Source organism: Bubalus kerabau, chromosome 1 (genome assembly GCF_029407905.1).
Source record: "Bubalus kerabau isolate K-KA32 ecotype Philippines breed swamp buffalo chromosome 1, PCC_UOA_SB_1v2, whole genome shotgun sequence".
NCBI classification, from domain to species: Eukaryota; Metazoa; Chordata; class Mammalia; order Artiodactyla; family Bovidae; genus Bubalus; species Bubalus kerabau.
In genome coordinates, this window is record NC_073624.1 from 91,229,201 (window position 1) to 91,249,188 (window position 19,988).

At 41.8% G+C, this 19,988-nt stretch overlaps 1 protein-coding gene across 1 annotated transcript; it reads left to right on the forward strand.

Moving 5' to 3' along the window:
• The first annotated feature begins 17,047 nt into the window (after positions 1-17,047).
• Positions 17,048-19,773, forward strand: LOC129650612 (olfactory receptor 8S1-like). The gene is made up of 2 exons (XM_055579275.1): positions 17,048-17,820; positions 19,611-19,773. The coding sequence occupies exons 1-2, from the start codon at positions 17,048-17,050 to the stop codon at positions 19,771-19,773; spliced, it is 936 nt and encodes a 311-aa protein (XP_055435250.1).
• Positions 19,774-19,988: the final 215 nt, after the last annotated feature.

Consider the following 19,988-nt stretch of genomic DNA (forward strand, 5'->3'; position numbering starts at 1 on the left):
TTCAGAACAGACAGTCTTTACCTTCATGGTTAAAAACCAGACGTGCCATGATGTGCAGGTTTTTGAACCTTTTGAAAGGCTCTTCAGGTTCACACAAACTTCAGGCTGAACCATGTATAAGGCAAAATGACTCCCTCAGAACTCAACGTATGAAAATTTTCTCCATCAGAGGGAACTTTCAAGATTTTCCCAGTTAGAAGTTTCAAGATGATGGATATTAACTGAACATATTGCAATACTCATTCATATATGTATATCGAGCCACTCTGCTGTATGCCTTGAACTTATAGATTGGTCTAAGTTCAAGATGGTAAAGTCAGACACTTTACCATCTGAGCCACCAGGGAAGTCCTAACTTATACATTAATGTATGTCAATTATCTCTCCATAAAACTAGGGGGGAAAAGTAAAGACTATCTTCACAGCTCTTCACAGCTCCACCAGCCATCTCCACAGTTACTGCTTTCTCTCTCGTTTTGTGCCTGTTCCACCCCTTCTCTTTTGTCTTTCCCTCACTCTTTTACTTTTGTCTATGCACAAAGTGGAAATCTGACCACTAGCAAATTTCCCACTTCATACTGTGAGGGTCCCACCTTAACACTGAGACCCAACTCCTACTTGGTTCCCACACTGAAAACTATCTGGCAAAATCTAAAGCTCCAGAGTAACCTGGAAAGAAATGAAATAAAATAAGTGTGTCATTTGTATTTTTATTAACTAGAAATACCTAAATCAGAACATAACAAATAATAAATCCTGAATAACTATTTGTTGATTAAGGAATACATGAAGTAATGAATGATCATTCTGTCTCAGGAGTCCATTCTCTTGCATGATCCTAGGAAATAGGAGGGCATATTTTCCTCTAAAGCATAAGCCCTGAGAGCAAAACCCTGTCTAATGATTCTGTACCTAGTAGGTCCTATCACTTAATTGGCTCTCAATTAGTGCATAAAAAAAGAAGAAGAAGAAGAATGAACTAATGAGAGAGAAGGGAGAGAAGGAACATATGAAAAGAAACATTTAATTTTGTCCAATAAAGTCCTGCCTTCACAACAATATACATGTCAGCAGAAAGTAGCAGGGAAGAGAGATCAGGATAGAAAAAGAGCCCATATTTTGGGACACCACTGAGGGTCATACTCATAAGAGCTTGCTGAAACACGTGCACTCCGTTACCCCAGCCCAAGTCTCTCCACCACCTACCTGAGCCCAGATCACTTGAGATCCCTGACTTGGCTCAAGACTTGTTCCAAGCCTAGAGGAAGGAGAAGCAGTCGGAGAAAGTAAAACAAAAGCTCAGCTGCCACCCCATCTCCCATTCATCTCCAAAGAGAGCTCCTTGAAAGACAATAGCAGTTGTTCCATCCAAAGACTGACAGGTCTACAACAGCTGAGACCACTTCAATGCCAGCTCCCTGACTTCTACCTGTTCTCAATCCTTTGACCCTTAGACTACAATCTTCTCTGCAACTGCCAGTTTTCTTCAGCAAAGGCCTCTGAAAATCATGGCCTCATATCATATGTGGTACACTCACAAGGGAAATTTCCAAGATGAAGATATTTCTCTGTAGAATGAGGCCAGCGCTAGGAGATGAGCAAAACAGTCCCAGCTTCAGTAGCATTTCTGTTCTGACCTCTTTGTCCTCTACATTTTCCAGAGCATATGCCTTCCTGAGGGTGTCAGTTCAGTTGCTCAGTCATGTCCAACTCTTTGCGACCCCATGTACTGCACCAGGATTCCGTCCAACACCAACTCCCGGAGCCTACACAAACTCGTGTCTATAGCGTCGGTGATGCCATCCCACCATCTCATCCTCTGTCGTCCCTTTCTCCTCCCACCTTCAATCTTGCCCAGCATCAGGGTCTTTCCAATAAGTCGGTTCTTCACATCAGGTGGCCAAAGTATTGGAGTCTCAGCTTCAGCATCAGTCCTTCCAATGAATATTCAGGACTGATTTCCTTTAGGATGGACTGGTTGGATCTCCTTGCAGTCCAAGGGACTAAAAGCATCAATTCTTCAGTGGTCAGCTTTCTTTATAGTCCAACTCTCACATGCATACATGACTACTGGAAAAACCATAGCCTTGACTAGACAAACAAAGGTCGTGAGGGTGTAACTGAGGCAAAATAATAAGCAGATTGTAAGATCAGTGGAGGAATGGCCAGTCAATCCTGCCCTCCCACACAAACACACACAAGGATTATTCCTACAACCCTGTAGACTTGGAGGAAAGCCTTTCACCCCATGATTAAGAAGGGAAATGCACACCTCTGAGAGATGTGTCACACTGTGTTCAAATTCAGACCAAAATCATAGGATGAATATCAAGTTATTTCCTGTGACTTATTTTTCATTAAGTATAGGAAAGGGATGCCCTGTCCACCACTTGCCTGGCCCTATATGTCCATAAACAGGCTACTGGGCCTCCATTAAGCAGCTGCTGGTCTCTGAGACAAGCGACATATGGTCTAAATGCCAAAATACCCAATGAGTATATAGGGTGTAGGTACTTTGTGGGTGCTAAGTCGCTTCAGTCATGTCTAACTCTGTGCAACCCTATGGACTGTAGCCTGCCAGGCTCCTCTGTCCATGAGATTCTCCAGGCAAGAATACTGCAGTGGGTTACCATGCTCTCCTCCAGGGGATCTTCTCAACCCAGAGATCGAACCCATGCCTGTTAGGTCTCCTGCATTGGCAGGTGAGTTCTTTAGCACTAGAGCCACCTGGGAAGCCCGGGTATATAGGGGAGAATGAGGGAATTAGAAAAATAAAACTTGGCTAATACAGAAATGGGCAATTTAAGTTAAAGTTTTGGAATACTGGATTGTCAAAGCAGGAAAAGATCTCAGGAAAATCACTAGACCAAAATCTTCATTTAATAATGAGGAAACTGAGCCACAGAGACAGAGATGACTTAACCAGCTGTGGACCATCAGTGAAAAGCAGAAATAGATTTAGGACTCAAATCTCCTGATTACCCTTCTTCACATTTTTCATAATCAAATTAGAATAAAGTTCTGCAAACACACTCCTTAATGACCAACCAACTAACAAGAAGGAGTAGTGAAATACAGAGTCCCAACCACAAGGCCCCAAGGGTCCAGATTCTTCTATTGCTCAGCTCTCCTCATCTAAATACTCCATCATCAAAATACTTCAAGCTGGGCTTCAGCAGTATGTGAACTGAGCACTTCGAGATTTACAAGTTGAGTTTAGAAAAGGCAGAGGAATTGGTGATCAAATTGCCAACATCCACTGGCTCATACACAAAGCAAGGGAGTTCCAGAAAAATATTTACTTCTGCTTCATTGACTACACTAAAGCCTTTGACTGTGTGGATCACAAAAAACTGTGGAAAATTCTTCAAGAGATAGGAATACCAGACCACCTTACCAGTGTTCTGAGAAACCTGTATGTGGGTCAAGAAGCAACAGTCAGAACTGAACATGAAACAATGAACTGGTTCAAAATTGGGAGTGGAGTAGGACAAGGCTGTATATTGTCACCCTGCTTATTTAACTTATATGCAGAGTACATCATGTGAAATGTTGGGCTGAATGAATCACAAGCAGGAATCAAGATCACTGGGAGAAATATCAACAACCTTAGATATGCAGATGATACCACAGTAAGGGCAGAAAGTGAAGAGGAACTAAAGAGCCCCTTGATGAAAGTGAAAGAGGGAAACCGCAAAAGCTGTCTTGAAACTCAACATTCAAAAACACTAAGACCATGGCATCAGTCCCATCACTTCATCACAAATAAAAGGGGGAAAAGTGGAAGGAGTGACAGATTTTATTTTCCTGGGCTCCAAAATCACTGCGGACGGTGACTGCAGCCATTAAATTAAAAGATGCTTGCTCCCTGGAAGGAAAGCTATGACAAATCTAGACAGCATGTTAAAAAGCAGACACATCGCTTTACCAGCAAAGGCCTTATACAGTCAAAGCTGTGGATTTTCTCATGTATGGATGTGAGAGCTGGACCATAAAGGAGGCTGAGCGACAAAATTTGATGCTTTCTAATTGCATTGTTGGAGATGACACTTGAAAGTTCTTTGAACTGCAAGATCAAACCAGTCAACCCTAAAGAAAATCTACCCTGAATATTCTTTGGAGGACTGATGTGGAAACTAAAGCTCCCATACTTTGGCCACCTGATATGAAGAGCCAACTCAATGGAAAAGAACCTGATGCTGGCAAGATTTAAGGCAAAAGGAGAAGGAGGCAACAGATGGTGAGATGGTTACATACCATCACTGACTCAATAGACAGGAATTGAGCAAACCCCAGGAGACAGTGGAGGACAGAAGAGCCTGGTGTGCTGCAGTCCACGGGGTCCATGGGGGTCACAAAGAGTCATACAAGACTTAACAACTGAACAATAACAACAATAAGATCCCCTCCATAGTTCTTTGAATAATCTAGGTGATCAACGACTTTGTTGAATTGAATTGATACAGGAAGGAATCTCCATCCTTGAGTTGTTACAAGTTGAGTCCATTTCCTCTTCAGTAGAGATGAAGGTGGCTATGAGTCATGGCCATGTCTACCTCTTCACCCTATTTCCTCCCTCGTCCTCTGGGGAAAAAACACACCCAGCCACTCAAAATCAGGCCCTTTATTCAGGATACCACCTAGCTATCTCATCCTCTTTCGTGAATAAAGGGCCTGATTTTGAGTGGAATACAGGTGGAATACACTGTTGCAGTGCCTTCAGGGGGACTGTTGTTGTTGTTCAGTACTTCCAAGATTTTCTACAAATAACTTAAAGCCACAAGTTATATCATTTCTAACTCTCTGTGGTTTCTAGCCAAACCAACGAATTGCTTAGGTTATAGTCCTGAAGAGACCCTTCATACCCTTACTTAAAGTTTCTAATCTTAAGTTTTATTAAAAGCAATAATATGTATTAACTAGCAACATTTGTGTGGTCACCAGCAGCTCTGAATTTGCATGTGATGCAGGAGACCTGGGTTCGATTCCTGAGTGGGGAAGATCCCCTGGAAAAGAAAATGGCAACCCACTCCAGTAGTCTTGCCTGTAGAATCCCAAGGACAGAGGAGCCTAGCAGGCTACAGTCCATGGGGTCGCAATGAGTCAGCCATGACTGAGCAACTTTCACTTTCTTTCAGTACCAAGAAAGATATCCTTTTCATCATCATTGTTGTTGTTCAGGTGCTCAGTCATGCCTCACTTTTTTCAGTGCCATGGACTGCAGCAAGCCATGCTTCCTTGTCCTTCACTACATCCCAGAGTTTGCTCAAACTCGTGTCCATTGAGTTGAGGATACCATCCAGCCATCTTGTCCTCTATCATCCCCTTCTCCTCCTGCCCTCAATCTTTTCCAGTAACACGGTCTTTTCCAATGAGTCAGCTCTTCACATCAGGTGGCCAAAGTATTGGAGCTTCAGCATCAGTCCTTCCAATGAATATTCAGAGTTTATTTCTTTAGGATTGACTGGTTTGATCTACTTGCTGTCCATAGGGGAAAGAAAGAAAGTAAGAAAACTTTCTTTTCTTTCTTTTTTTTTTCCCAGTCCGTAGGGGACAGGAATGCAAAAGCAGGAAGTCAAGAAATACCTGAAGCAACAGGCAAGTTTGACCTTGGAGTACAAAAGAAGCAGGCAAAGGCTAACAGAGCTTTGCCAAGAGAATGCACTGGTCATAGCAAACACCCTCTTCCAACAACACAAGAGACAACGCCACACATGACATCACCAGATGGTCAATACCGAAATCAGAGTGATTATATTCTTTGCAGCTGAAGATGAAGAAACTCTAAACAGTCAGCAAAAATAAAAAAGACCTGGAGGTGACTGTGGCTCAGATCATGAGCTCCTTAATGAAAAAGTCAGACTTATATTGAAGAAAGTAGGGAAAACCACTAGGCCATTCAGGTATGACCTAAATCAAATCCCTTATGATTATGCAGTGGAAGTGACAAATAGATTCAACAGATTAGATCTAATAGATAGAGTGCCTGAAGAACTATGGACGGAGGTTTGTAACACTATACAGGAGGCGGTGACCAAAAGCATGCCCAAGTAAAAGAAATGCAAGATGGTAAAATGGCTGCTTGAAAAGGCCTTACAAATAGCTGAGAAGAGAAGAGAAGTGGAAGGCAAAGAAGAAAGGGAAAGATATACCCATCTGAAGGCAGAGTTCCAGAAAATAGCAAGGAGAGATAAGAAAGCCTTCCTAAGTAAACAATGCAAAGAAATCGGAAAAAATAGAATAGGAAAGGCTAGAGATCTCTTCAAGAAAACTAGAGACACCAAGGGAACACTTCATGCAAAGATGGGCTCAATAAAGGATAGAAGTTGCAAGAACCTAACAGAAGCAGAAGAGATTAAGAAGAGGTGGCAAGAATACACATAAGAACTATACAAAAAAGGTCTTAAACCTGGATAAACACAATGGTGTGTTCACTCACCTACAGCCAGACATCCTGGAGTGTGAAGTCAAGTGGGCCTTAGGAAACATTACTATGAACAAAGCTAGTAGAGGTGATGGAATTCCAGCTAAGTAATTTCAAATCCTAAAAGATGATTGTGTTAAAGTGTTGCACTCGATATGTCAGCAAATTTGGAAAACTCAGCAGTGGCCACAGGACTGGAAAAAGGTCAGTTTTTATTCCAATACCAAAGAAAGGGAATGCCAAATAATTTTCAGGGTCACTGAAAAAGGGTCAAAACTTCAGAGCATCAGTCACACATCGCTGGAGATCAGTCCTAATGTCCAATGGTGTCACTACAGGGCCCAGGGCTCAGAGACGAGTTAGCTTCAAGGGGGTACAAAGAAGCAAAACAGGTAGCCACAGGGAAGAGGAGTTCCAGGAACAGAAAGACGGCAGAAGCAGCAAAGACAGCAGGTGTTCTCAACTTCTCACAGAGCCACTGATCCAGCTCCTCAGAACAGAGTACATCATAGGCCAACCTGATCAAGAAGAAGAGGACAAGGCAAGTTGACTGACAGGATCTTAGTTCAACTTTCATCTAGCTTTGTCTCCTCGAAGGCTGAGGTGGAAGAGTATGGGTGAAAATTAAAACCAAAAAGATTTTCCTGGCCACGTGGCAAGGAACACTGTGCTGCCGCCATTTTTGTTTAACTCCAAGAAAATTGTAGGGCCGTGGTACAAAGAACTTGCCTTAGGGTTTAGGTCTAAACAAGTCAAATTAAATGTCTAAGACTTGCTAAAGGAAACCCTGGATCTCAGCCCTGTTAGGGAAATCTTGTTAGGAAATTTGTTAAACAGAAGTGGAGTAAGTGACACTTGAAAACTGGAAACCTGAGTCTGCTTAATGAGTTTTGTTTTGAGGACTCCATTCTATCTTAAAAGACCAGGAAATAGAGAGAAAGGGATATGGTGCTGGGATTAAAATTCTGAGAAAAAGGACAGAAGGGTAAAGGAGGAAACAGATCGGGGACTCACCAGGAGTTAATTCCTACTTTATCCAGAACCTTCTTGACACCCATAATGTCATCAGTAAGGTCATCACCCAGGAACTCTGGCAGGAGTTACGGAAGGGAAATAAGAGAGCTAAGTGTTACCCAGAAAGGTAATGAGCATCCCTCTTCTCTGGTCCTTCTCTAAACTAGAGGCTTATGCCTATTGCCTTTTATGTGAGAAATCCAATACAGTAATATCTTGCCCTTGGTAAGGACTCCCTTCACTTCTCTGGGGCATCTCCAGAGGAATTCTCAACTTAATCAAATGAATTACTCTGGAAATGCAAGGTAGTAGATTTCAAGATCCCCAAACAGCTCAGATCATCTATCAGTGAACTTTATGGGACTATTGGTAGATTTGGTGGTAATGACAAATTCTAAGAGCCTCTTACTCAATACAATCAGTTCAAGTCCCACAGCTGATGTCAGGGCCTGGGCAACGAAGCCAGAGGTGTGCCTGACACTGAAAAAAGAAATTATCCCAGAAGTAGACAATCTTAAAAAAGAAAATCAAAGTTGGATGCTCACACTTTCCACTCCCACTTCTTAGTGCAAAGCAATAGTGAATAAAACACTAAGAGACTGGCATACAGATAGACATATAGAAAATGAAATTGAAGGGAGTTTTCACAAATAAACCCACCCATCTATGGTAAACTGATTTTAGACAATGATCAACAACATTAAATTGGGGGAAAATGCTGTTTTCAACAGTGCTAGGCAATTGGCTACCCATGTGCAGAGGAATGAAATTGGACCATTTCCTCCTTCCATATACAAAAAGTAGCTCAAAATACACAAAAGGCTTAAATGTAAGACGTAAAGTTACAGTCAAAACCCTGTACCCACAGGTTCCATATCATTGGATTCAACCAACTCTGTACTGAAAATATTAGAAAGAGGAAATTACAAAAAGTTTGTAAAGGCAAAAATGAATTTTCCATGTGCCAGCAAATTTTTATTGATATATAACATTTACTTTGTATTACAACATTTACATAGCATTTACACCTTATTAATTATTATGAGTAACCTAGAGATGATTTAAAGCATACAGGAAGATGTGCTTAGGTTACATGCAAGCACTATACCATTTGTATTATAAGAGACTTGAGCATACGTGGATTTTGGTGTGCTCAATGTCCTTGAACCAACCCTCCACAGGTACCAAGAATGTAGAAATGTTCCAGTGAAACATGGGGATAAACCTTTGCAATCTGGGTTTATTGCTGGTTTCTTACATCTGAAAGAAAACCACAGGCGATGAAAGAAAAAAAAATAAATTGGATTTCCTCAAAGTTAAAAACCTTTGTGCATCAACAGTTACAATTCAGAAAGTGAAAATATAGCCCAGAGAATGTAAGAAAACATCTGCACATTATATATCTGATGAATTTTTACCCCAAGAACTTGACCAACAACATAAAGACAAACAACCCAAGCTTAAAAATGGATAAATGACTTCAACAGACTGTTCTCCACACAAGACATACAAATGGTCAACAAACAGATGAAAACATGTCAAACATCATTAGTCATGATGGAGATACAAATTAAAACCACAATGCAACAACTCCTTCACATATTCTAAAATGGTTAAAATCAAGAAATCTTAAAATAACAAATGTTGACAACAATACAGAAAAATTAGAACCTTTAAACCTTTAATTGTGGAAAAGGGTGCTACCTATGTTTACAATATACAATTAACATAGGATTCAACAACTCCACTCTTAGATATAAACCCCAAAGAATTAATAACAGATGTATATATATATTGATAGTAACACTGTTCACAATAGCCAACAGGTAGAAACAATGCAAAAGTCCATCAATGGATAAATGGGTAAATAAAATGGGGTAGATCCACAAACAGCCATATTATTCACCACGGAAGGAATAAAGCAAAATTGGCCTCTGTGGAAAATACATGGCAGTTCTTCAAAATTTTAAACAGAATTAATGGATGATCCACCAATTTCACATCAGGGTATATAATCAAAAGATTGAAAGCAGGGACAGGAGAAGATATGGATACACTCATAGTCATAGCAGCATTAACCACAAGAGCAAAAGATAGAAACATACTAAGTTCCCAGGTGGTTCTAGTGGTAAAGAACCCACTTGCCAATGCAGGAGATATAAGAGAGAGATGCAGGTTCGATCCCTGGTTCAGGAAGATTCCCTGGCTTAGCAAATGGCAACCCACTCCAGTAGTCTTGCCTGGAGAATCCCATAGACAGAGGAGTCTGGGAGACTATAGTCCATAGGGTCGCAAAGAGTTGGACGTGACTGAAGTGACTTAGCATGCACACACACACACACACACACACACCACCAATTTCACATGAGGGTATATAATCAAAAGATTGAAAGCAGGGACAGGAGAAGATATGGGTACACTCATAGTCATAGCAGCATTAACCACAAGAGCAAAAGATAGAAACAAACCAAGTGTCCATCAATGAATGAATAGATAAACTAAATGTGGCATATACACAATGTAATTCAGTCTTAAAAACTGAGGATACCAACACATACTATTAATACAATGTATATTAACCTTAAAATCAATATGATACATGATCTTCCCTGGTGGCTCAGAGGGGTAAAGCATCTGCCTGCAGTTCAGGAGACCCGGGTTCGATCCCTGGGTTGGGAAGATCCCCTGGAGAAGGAAATGGCAACCCACTCCAGTACTCTTGCCTGGAAAATTCCATGGACTGAGGAGCCCTGTAGGCTACAGTCTACAGGGTCGCAAAGAGTCAGACACGACTGAGTGACTTTATGATACATGAAATAACTCCAGTTCCAAAAGGTCAAAATTATATGATTCCACTTATATGAAGTATCCAGAGAAGTCAAATTCAAAGAAAGAAAGGAGAATGTGGTTGCCAGGGGCTGAGGGGAATTTGAGTTTAATGGCTACAGAGTTTCACTAGTGAAAACTGACAATTTCTGAACATGGATTGTGAGGATGTTTGTACAACAATGTGAATGTAGTTAGTGCCATAGAACTGTACACTTACAATGGCTTGAATGATAAATGTTTCTATATTTAAGTACAATGAAAAAAGTGAATAAAATGCTGGCACAGACACATGGATGAACGAAAACATCCTAAAGGGAAAGAAGCCATACAGAAAAGGGCAGCCAGATCATACTCATCTAGTGAGCTTTAAATCCATCAAGGTTATAAAACTGAGGGAAAGTATAAGTAATGGTTCCAAAAAATAAAAGTAGATCAGAATGGAAAAAGACATGTCCTTAGAGTTGGGGCCAGCTGACAAAAGTGGAAGTGGGCCTGTGGATTGGATTATAATGTGGAAACCACACTGATGTCCTCATTTGGAGGTTGGGTGCTGGTTCCCTGGGAGAGTGTCCCTGTTGTGGAGAAAACACACTAAAATATTTCATGTGAGCAGCAAATGAGTTAAAGCAAAGATGGCTCGAGAATCTAAGAGATAAACAGTACTTTGCACTGCTATTGTAATGTTTTTCTATGCTTGAAAGAGAAAACATTACACTTCCTTATAGAGGCCAAGCCTTACTCAGGTGCAGTTCATTCAAAGTCATGAACCTAAATGCTCATATAGGAATCCACCTGTACTTGAGAGGCACCGTGGGAAGATACTAGGAGCCACTATGTCATCAGTGTTGTGGGTGACCTGGAGGTAACAGAAGGAATGGGCTTTTTTAATTCCAATTTTCTACAGCATTCCACCAAAAAACTAATAGGACTAATAAATGAATACGGTGAAGTTACAAAATCAATACACAAAACTCAATTACATTTCTAAACAATAAAAAGCCATCAGAAAGAGAAAGAAAACAATCCAATTTACAATTATATCAAAAAGAACAAAATATCTAGAAATAACTTTAACCGAGGACTTGAAAGACCTGCACACAAAATACTTGATGAAGAAATTGAGGAAGATACAAATAAATGGAAAGATATCCCACACTTATAGAATGAAAGAATTACTATCCATCCTACTCAAATTATATAGTAAAATGCAATCCATACCAAAATTCCAATAGTATTTTTTATAGAAATAGAGCAAATCATCTTAATATTTGTGGAACCACAAAGGACCCCATATAGCCAAAGTGATCCTCAGAAAGGAGAACCTGCTGGAGGCATCTCACAGCTACAGTATCCAAAATGTGGAACTGGCACAAAAACAGGCTCAAGGGCCAGAGGAGGGCAACAGAGACCCCAGAATTAAACCCATGCGGATGCGGTCAGTTAACTTAGGAGAAAGTAGCCAAGAACACACCACGAGGGAAGGACAGTCTTCACAATAAACACTGCTTGAAAACTGCACACCACACATCAAAGAACTACATCAGACACCATCTACTTTGCAGAGAAAACTGACTAAAAACCCAGTTTAACGCAACAAGCCCCTGCGGCATCAGCGGAAGGTGGACCCTCCCCCACCCATTGCCACAGTCATACACAGGAAGCCCCTACTCACTTCTCACCTTTACTTCCAATGGTGCTTCCACAGGCAGATCCTGAGGAAACCCAGGACCTGTCAGCACAGACGCCAACTTCACGTTGTCCTAAAGGCCAAACGTCGGCGAGCCCTACAGAGACTGAACTCCTGTTGCGTGGACACTTGAGCCTGGGGCTTCCCAAAGCTCAAGCCCTGGTGGTGCCTGAGGAGACACATCCTTTCACCTGCTGCTGCTGCTAAGTCGCTTCAGTCGTGTCCGACTCGGTGCGACCCCATAGACGGCAGCCCACTTTCAGCTGCGCACAGAACCAATTTCACCGAGGAAGGTGCATGCGCTGGCGGGTCAGAGAAGTGGGCCCAGCGCCCCCTATGGTTGGCACAGGGATTGTAGACCGCGTTTTGCTCCCAGTTCTCTGCCGGCCAACCTGCTGAACTTATTCAGCTGTTGAAATTCAAACTGAAATGGAATCAAACACCCTATAACTTCTCCAAAAACACTTAAGGAACAATTTATTGGATTTGTTAAACAGTGAAATGAATGTACATATAAACTTTATAACTTAACTCCAAATTCACTCAAAATTATTTATCAGATAGATTAGTCGCTCAGTCGTGTCGACTCTTTACGACCCCATGAATCGCAGCACGCCAGGCCTCCCTGTCCATCACCAACTCCCGGAGTTCACTCAGACTCACGTCCACCGAGTCAGTGATGCCATCCCGTCATCTCATCCTCTGTCGTCCCCTTCTCCTCCTGCCCCCAATCCCTCCCAGCATCAGAGTCTTTTCCAATGAGTCAACTCTTCGCATGAGGTGCCCAAAGTACTGGAGTTTCAGCTTTAGTTATCAGTTCTTCCAAAGAAATCCCAGGGCTGATCTCCTTCAGAATGGACTGGTTGGATCTCCTTGCAGTCCAAGGGACTCTCAAGAGTCTTCTCCAACACCACAGTTCAAAAGCATCAATTCTTCGGCGCTCAGCCTTCTTCACAGTCCAACTCTCACATCCATACATGACCACAGGAAAAACCATAGCCTTGACTAGATGGACCTTAGTTGGCAAAGTAATGTCTCTGCTTTTGAATAGGCTATCTAGGTTGGTCATAACTTTCCTTCCAAGGAGTAAACGTCTTTTAATTTCATGGCTGCAGTCACCATCTGCAGTGATTTTGGAGCCCAGAAAAATAAAGTCTGACACTGTTTCCACTATTTCCCATGAAGTGATGGGACCGGATGCCATGATCTTCATTTTCTGAATGTTGAGCTTTAAGCCAACTTTTTCACTCTCCTCCTTCACCTTCATCAAGAGGCTTTTGAGTTCCTCTTCACTTTCTGCCATAAGGGTGGTGTCATCTGCATATCTGAGGTTATTGATATTTCTCCCGGCAATCTTGATTCCAGCTTGTTTCTTCCAGTCCAGTGTTTCTCATGATGTACTCTGCATAGAAGTTAAATAAACAGGGTGACAATATACAGCCTTGACGAACTCCTTTTCCTATTTGGAACCAGTCTGGTGTTCCATGTCCAGTTTTAACTGTTGCTTCCTGACCTGCATACAGATTTCTCAAGAGGCAGATCAGGTGGTCTGGTATTCCCATCTCTTTCAGAATTGTCCACAGTGTATTGTGATCCACACAGTCAAAGGCTTTGGCATAGTCAATAAAGCAGAAATAGATGTTTTTCTGGAACTTTCTTGCTTTTTACATGATCCAGCGAATGTTGGCAATTTGATCTCTGGTTCCTCTGCCTGTTTTAAAACCAGCTTGAACATCAGGAAGTTCACGGTTCACATATTGCTGAAGCCTGGCTTGGAGAATTTTGAGCATTACTTTACTAGCGTGTGAGATGAGTGCAATTGTGCAGTAGTTTGAGCATTCTTTCTCATTGCCTTTCTTTGGGATTGGAATGAAAACTACCTTTTCCCGTCCTGTGGCCACTGCTGAGTTTTCCAAATTTGCTGGCATATTGAGTGCAGCACTTTCACAGCATCATCTTCCAGGATTTGGAATAGCTCAACTGGAATTCCATCACCTCCACTAGCTTTGTTCGTAGTGATGCTCTCCAAGGCCCACCTGACTTCACATTCCAGGATGTCTGGCTCTAGGTGAGTGGTCACACCATTGTGATTATCTGGGTCATGAAGATCTTTTTTGTACAGTTCTTCTGTGTATTCTTGCCATCTCTTCTTAATATCTTCTGCTTCTGTTAGGTCCATACCATTTCTGTCCTTTATCGAGCTCATCTTTGCATGAAATGTTCCTTTGGTATCTCTGATTTTCTTGAAGAGATCCTTAGTCTTTCCCATTCTGTTGTGTTCCTCTATTTCTTTGCATTGATTGCTGAAGAAGGCTTTCTTATCTCTTCTTGCTATTCTTTGGAACTCTGCATTCAGATGTTTATATCTTTCCTTTTCTCCTTTGCTTTTCACTTCTCTTCTTTTCACAGCTATTTGTAAGGCCTCCCCAGACAGCCATTTTGCTTTTTTGCATTTCTTTTCTATGGGAATGGTCTTGATCCCTGTCTCCTGTACAATGTCACGAACCTCATTCCATAGTTCATCAAGCACTCTATCTATCAGATCTAGGCCCTTAAATCTATTTCTCACTTCCACTGTATAATCATAAGGGATTTGATTTAGGTCATACCTGAGTGGTCTAGTGGTTTTCCCTACTTTCTTCAATTTAAGTCTGAATTTGGCAATAAGGAGTTCATGGTCTGAGCCACAGTCAGCTCCTGGTCTTGTTTTTGCTGACTGTATAGAGCTTCTCCATCTTTGGCTGCAAAGAATATAATCAGTCTGATTTTGGTGTTGACCATCTGGCAATGTCCATGTATAGAGTCTTCTCTTGTGTGTTGGAAGAGGGTGTTTGTTATGACCAATGCATTTTCTTGGCAAAACTCTATTAGTCTTTGCCCTGCATCATTCTGTATTCCAAGGCCTAATTTGCCTGTTACTCCAGGTGTTGCAATGGATGGAAATCTGCCTGCCAATGCACGGGACATGGGTTCAGTCCCTGGTCCAGGAAGATTCTACATGCCACAGTGCAACTAAGCCCACAGGCCACAACTTCTGAGCATGTGCTCGTGAGCCCTCAAGCCGCAACAAATGAGCCCCTGTGCCGCAACTATTGAAGCCCATATACCTTAGAGCCAGCAAGCTGCAACTACTGAGCCCATGTGCTGCAACTACTGAGCCCGTGTGCTGTAACTACTGAGCCTGTGTGCTGCAGCTAGGTGCCCGTGTGCACACAGATCCTGTGTTCCACAGCAAGAGAAACCACCGCAGTGAGAAGCCCATGCAACACTGCAGTGAGAAGTAGCCCCCACTCTTCACAAGTAGAGAAAGCACACATGAGCAATGAGGACCCAGTGCAGCCAAAAGTAACAAGTGAATACATAACCTATTTCTAAAAAATGTAACAAAAAGATAAGAAAAAGAAGGAGGGAGGGGAAAGAGAAAGGAATAACAAGATTTAAAACTAAGAAACCTTGGTTTTAAGGTTTCTTTTCCTTAAAAGAGAGACTCTGTTTATAGTCTCTTATAGAAAAGACTCTATCTTCATCTTTAGAAACCCAAGGGTACCTCCTGCAACCCACTGAAACAAGAGTAATACAGGGAGGAACGTTGGCCCTGGAGAACTCATTCAGATAAGAGCAGGCCTCCTACTTAAGGGCCTCTCCAAGGACCACCAACACTCTCCAAGGTTTAAGGCTGAGATCAAGTCCCTCTGGCCATTGTTATTTTGGAGGCAAAGTCAAGAAATTTTCCCATTGGACAGAAGGACTATAGGGATATTTCCTTGCTCAAAATCTCCACCTCTGCATCTTCTAAAGGAAAGACAAAGTTGTCGGTAGTCCATGAAGCCCTAGCCATATCTGTGGCTTTTGCTCCAGTGTTAGAAAGAATGCCATTCAAATATCCACCACTGAGAGTGTCTCTTGTTGTAGGGAACCCATGTGAAGACAAATATTCTTCTCGTTCAGCTCCATCTTATCTTAAAACTATCCAATCTGGAAACTCCTGAGTATACAAGCCATAAATAGAGATCAGATTCTCATTTATCCTCCTCCTGAGTTACCCTTCAAGGGGACAGAGGGGAAGACAATATCTCGGTTTGCTCTGCACTAAATCCTCTTGACTGTTCATTCTGCCACATGTTCTAGGTGGTCTTTTATCTCCTCTCTTTTTCTCTTTTACTACCTCTGTGAAGCACAGAACATGGTCCAAATTTGACTTGGCTTCATCCAAATCCTCTAGCATGAACTCAGAGAACAGCACAGTCTTCATGGACTTTCATGTTAACTCATAAGATTACAGTACAAACAGTGGATATTATAAATTCACAGAAATCTTGGCATGGGAAGCCCTTGGAGTCACTGCAGGACACAGCCCTTGCCTCCCATTCGACGGCTTCCTCCTGCCTGACTTCCATGAAAACAACTGCTCCGGTGCCACTTCTGCTCCTGTTGACACAGAAGGGGAGAAAGCTTCCATTTAGTACCAGAGATGCCCAAGGAAGACTGGCTCCCAGTCTGTAGAATTTCTAAGCTGGAACAGATTTTAAAATGTCTAGTTGTTCCAGATTTTCTTTTAATGAGAAACCCAAGTGACTGATTCATGAGCTTACAGTGACAGAGAACGGTTTTGTGCCATCACCCGCTGTCACAATACCTCTACCAATCACTCAAACATGCATCATGGACTATCAGCGTAGGTCAGCCAAAATCTTTATTGCTTACTCACGATGCCAGTGAGTCTTCCTGTGCTTTGAATTCAGTTACTTTGGGAACTGGAGAAGAGCACTTCTCAGTGCTCTGGAGGCTATTTACAACTCCCTTCCTTTCCTTCTCCAGTCTGAATAATCTCTTTTCTCTTCTCCTTTCTTTCTAGGTTTGAGCCTCTCCATGTTCCTTCCCACCATCTCCACTGCAGCCAATAGATTATTGCTCTGAGCTGGACAGGACTGATGAGGTCTGACATAGCAAGGTTGCCTCTACTACACAGTCTGTCCTGGGTCAGCCCTGAAGCTTTATTCATAACACCTCATCCCCAGCCATTCTCTGAGACTCATAGCAATTGGAGCATTCTTTTCTGTTCTTGTCCTTCTAAAGAGAAACTCCAGTGCTCCATGGAAGCTGGCAACACATCCACAGTCACTTTCTTTATTCTCCAAGGACTATCCAACAACCCTCACATTCAGGTAGTACTCTTTGTAATATTCATGGTGATTTACCTCCTGATCCTCATAGTGAACCTGCTGATGCTGCTGGTGATTAGGACTGACTCCCACCTCCACACCCCCATGTACTTCTTCCTCAGTCACCTCTCCTTCCTGGATGCTTTCTATGCCTCAGTCATTGTGCCTAAGTTGCTAAAGAACCTGCTTTCCAAGTGGAACACTATATCCTTTCTTGACTGTTTCATCCAGATCTTCTTTGTTATATTTCTTGGGGGCACTGAAACTTGCCTCCTTTCAGTCATGGCCTATGACCGGTACCAGGCTGTGTGCCACCCGCTGCTGTATGTGGTGACCATGAAGAAGAAGGTGTGTGCTGTCCTGGCAGGAGCCTCCTGGGCCATAGGAATGGGGACTGGCCTGCTTAACACCATCCTCCTAGCTCAGCAGCACTTCTGTGGCCCCAACCTTATTCACAGTTTTGCCTGTGAGCTTCCTCCAGTGCTCCTGTTGGCCTGTTCTGACCCCTACATGAGCGTTGCCTCCATCCTGACCACCATGGTGGTCCTGGGCCTTGGCACTTTTGTCATATTGGTGGGTTCTTACACCCATATTATCCTGACAGCCCTGGGAACGAACTCTGCCACAGGTTGGAACAAGATCTTCTCTACCTGCTCATCCCATTTTCTTGTGGTCATCATCTTTTATGGTTCTGGAATTTTCAGGTATGTCATTGCTAAAACTTTGCCTACAAATGCAGTGTGTTTTTCACACTAAGTAAACTTGCCCTGTAGACAGAGCATTGCAAAGTGGCAGGAAAAGAATTATACTGGAATCAGTAAGCCTAGGTTCTAGTTCTGGCTCCACTGTGGGCCTAATGCATGAATTATTTTTTTAAAAATCCATTTTCTTTCTGAGGCCTCAATTGTCTAACTCTGCAAAATAAGTTTATACAAAAAGTCAAGATTTTCTTACTTTCATTAACCTATGATTTCAGAGTCATCAAAAGAAAATCATACAGCCTTTTGCTAGACTTTTATTAGTGCTAGACAAAAATAAATAAATTATATCATCCTTGCAACAGATGCCATTTCTCTTTCCTACTGGAAATTGATCTCTCCACAGTTTGTTTCTGCCTTAACTATTTATTAGGCATTTATTACATAACAGCTGATTTACATAATCAAGCTCAATTTTAGTGTACATCACACCACACCAAAAGAGAAATATTATTAATCTCATTTTCTGATAAGAAACTTGATTTTTAGGAGTAACCAAGTACCCTACAAAACTTTCCAGAACAAGCTAGGAATGAAGCCAAAATAAAAACCAAGTCTCACCGACTTGACACCTCAAGCTCTTTTCTACCACGTTTCTCTCAAACATAAACAACAATACCTGATAAGTCCTTGCTTCCCAGGGAACAGAGTAACTAATGGCCTATGCTCTCTACTAATGAACTGGAGATAGATTTACTAAAATTGTTCTAAACTTCTCTCACCTGCTTTTTTTTTTTTCCTGGACAGAAGTCATAGGGAGTGAAAGGATAAGGAATGGTCTAGGAGAGCTCACCTGAGCCTGTGGACAAATCTCTTGAGCTCTCTTTATCTCGGTATCCTCATTTTCCCAAGAGGGTAGGAGATTTCTCCCACCTACTTCACAGATATGTTAGGAGTGTGAAATTAAAAGATAAAAAATGACAGTAAGAAGAATATCTTTCTTAATCAAGCACACCAAACCCAAAAAAGAATGTTCCAATGATAATGGAACAACTGCAAAAATTTGTTTTCCAATGCTTCTTTGGGAAATACTCCTTGTGATACTTAACAAAGTACTTCCTTTTAATTCTTACTATTTTGGAATCATATCTCATGCTAAATACATTTTTATAGTTCACTTTATTTACAAAGCTAGGCTTCTTTTCTAAGCCAAAGACAAATATGTTAAAAAAGACAAAATTTTATTCCACCAAGCATTGTAAAAATAAAGTGCTGTGATTCTGGGTTAATTCCCCATAAATGTTTGGAAAAAATGACGACATTATTGGACTAGCATATAGTTTTGCATATGCTAGTCCAACAATAGAACTATCACCACAAGATGGGAACATACAGTTGTGTATGTGAGAAAAAAAAAAGAGGAAAAAATCCTCCTCATCATCATAACTATTAAGAAAAGACACTTTGAAATGTATGAAGTACAACAGAAATGCATGAAATCATTTTTAGTTCTATTCTAACCCGTAGCACTTCATATGCTGCAGAACTTCCTTTTCCCTCGGGGTAGCTCCTATAATGTTTTGCATTAAATAATTCATGTATAGAAGTGTTTGAAGGCAGAAATGACAGACTTCTCACTGATAATACAGTCATTTCTAGATGCTTCTACAGGTGATAGCTGAGTCAGCCCTGAGGATGCTTTTTGCAGAATCTAGGATGGAATGGACCCTGGCTGCCAACAGCATTGTGGTCATTGTCCTGAGCTCATTTTTTTCCTTTGTGCAATTCCCTTTAAGGTACATGACTCCAGCTTCTGGCTCAGCCCTGGAGCAAGTGCTATCCATGCAGTACAGTGTGGTGACCCCGCTGCTGAACCCGCTTATTTACAGTTTGAAGAACCAGGAGGTGAAGGCAGCTCTTAGGAGGAGGTTGGCCAGGAAACCTAGGTTTACCTTCTAAGCCAGGCTCTACTGCTTCCTCAGAAAAGGAGGAAAAGTCATGAGAAAGGAGAGGAGACAGAAAACTTTCATCTTAAAGCTATCTCAGCATGAAAAACAGAAGCCTTAGTTGCTCTGACCCCAGTGCCCTCCCTTAGTCAAGCAAAATGGAAAAACCTCCACAAAACCAATGGCAGCCATCCACAGAGGACCCAGTCACCACACAAGAAAACCTTC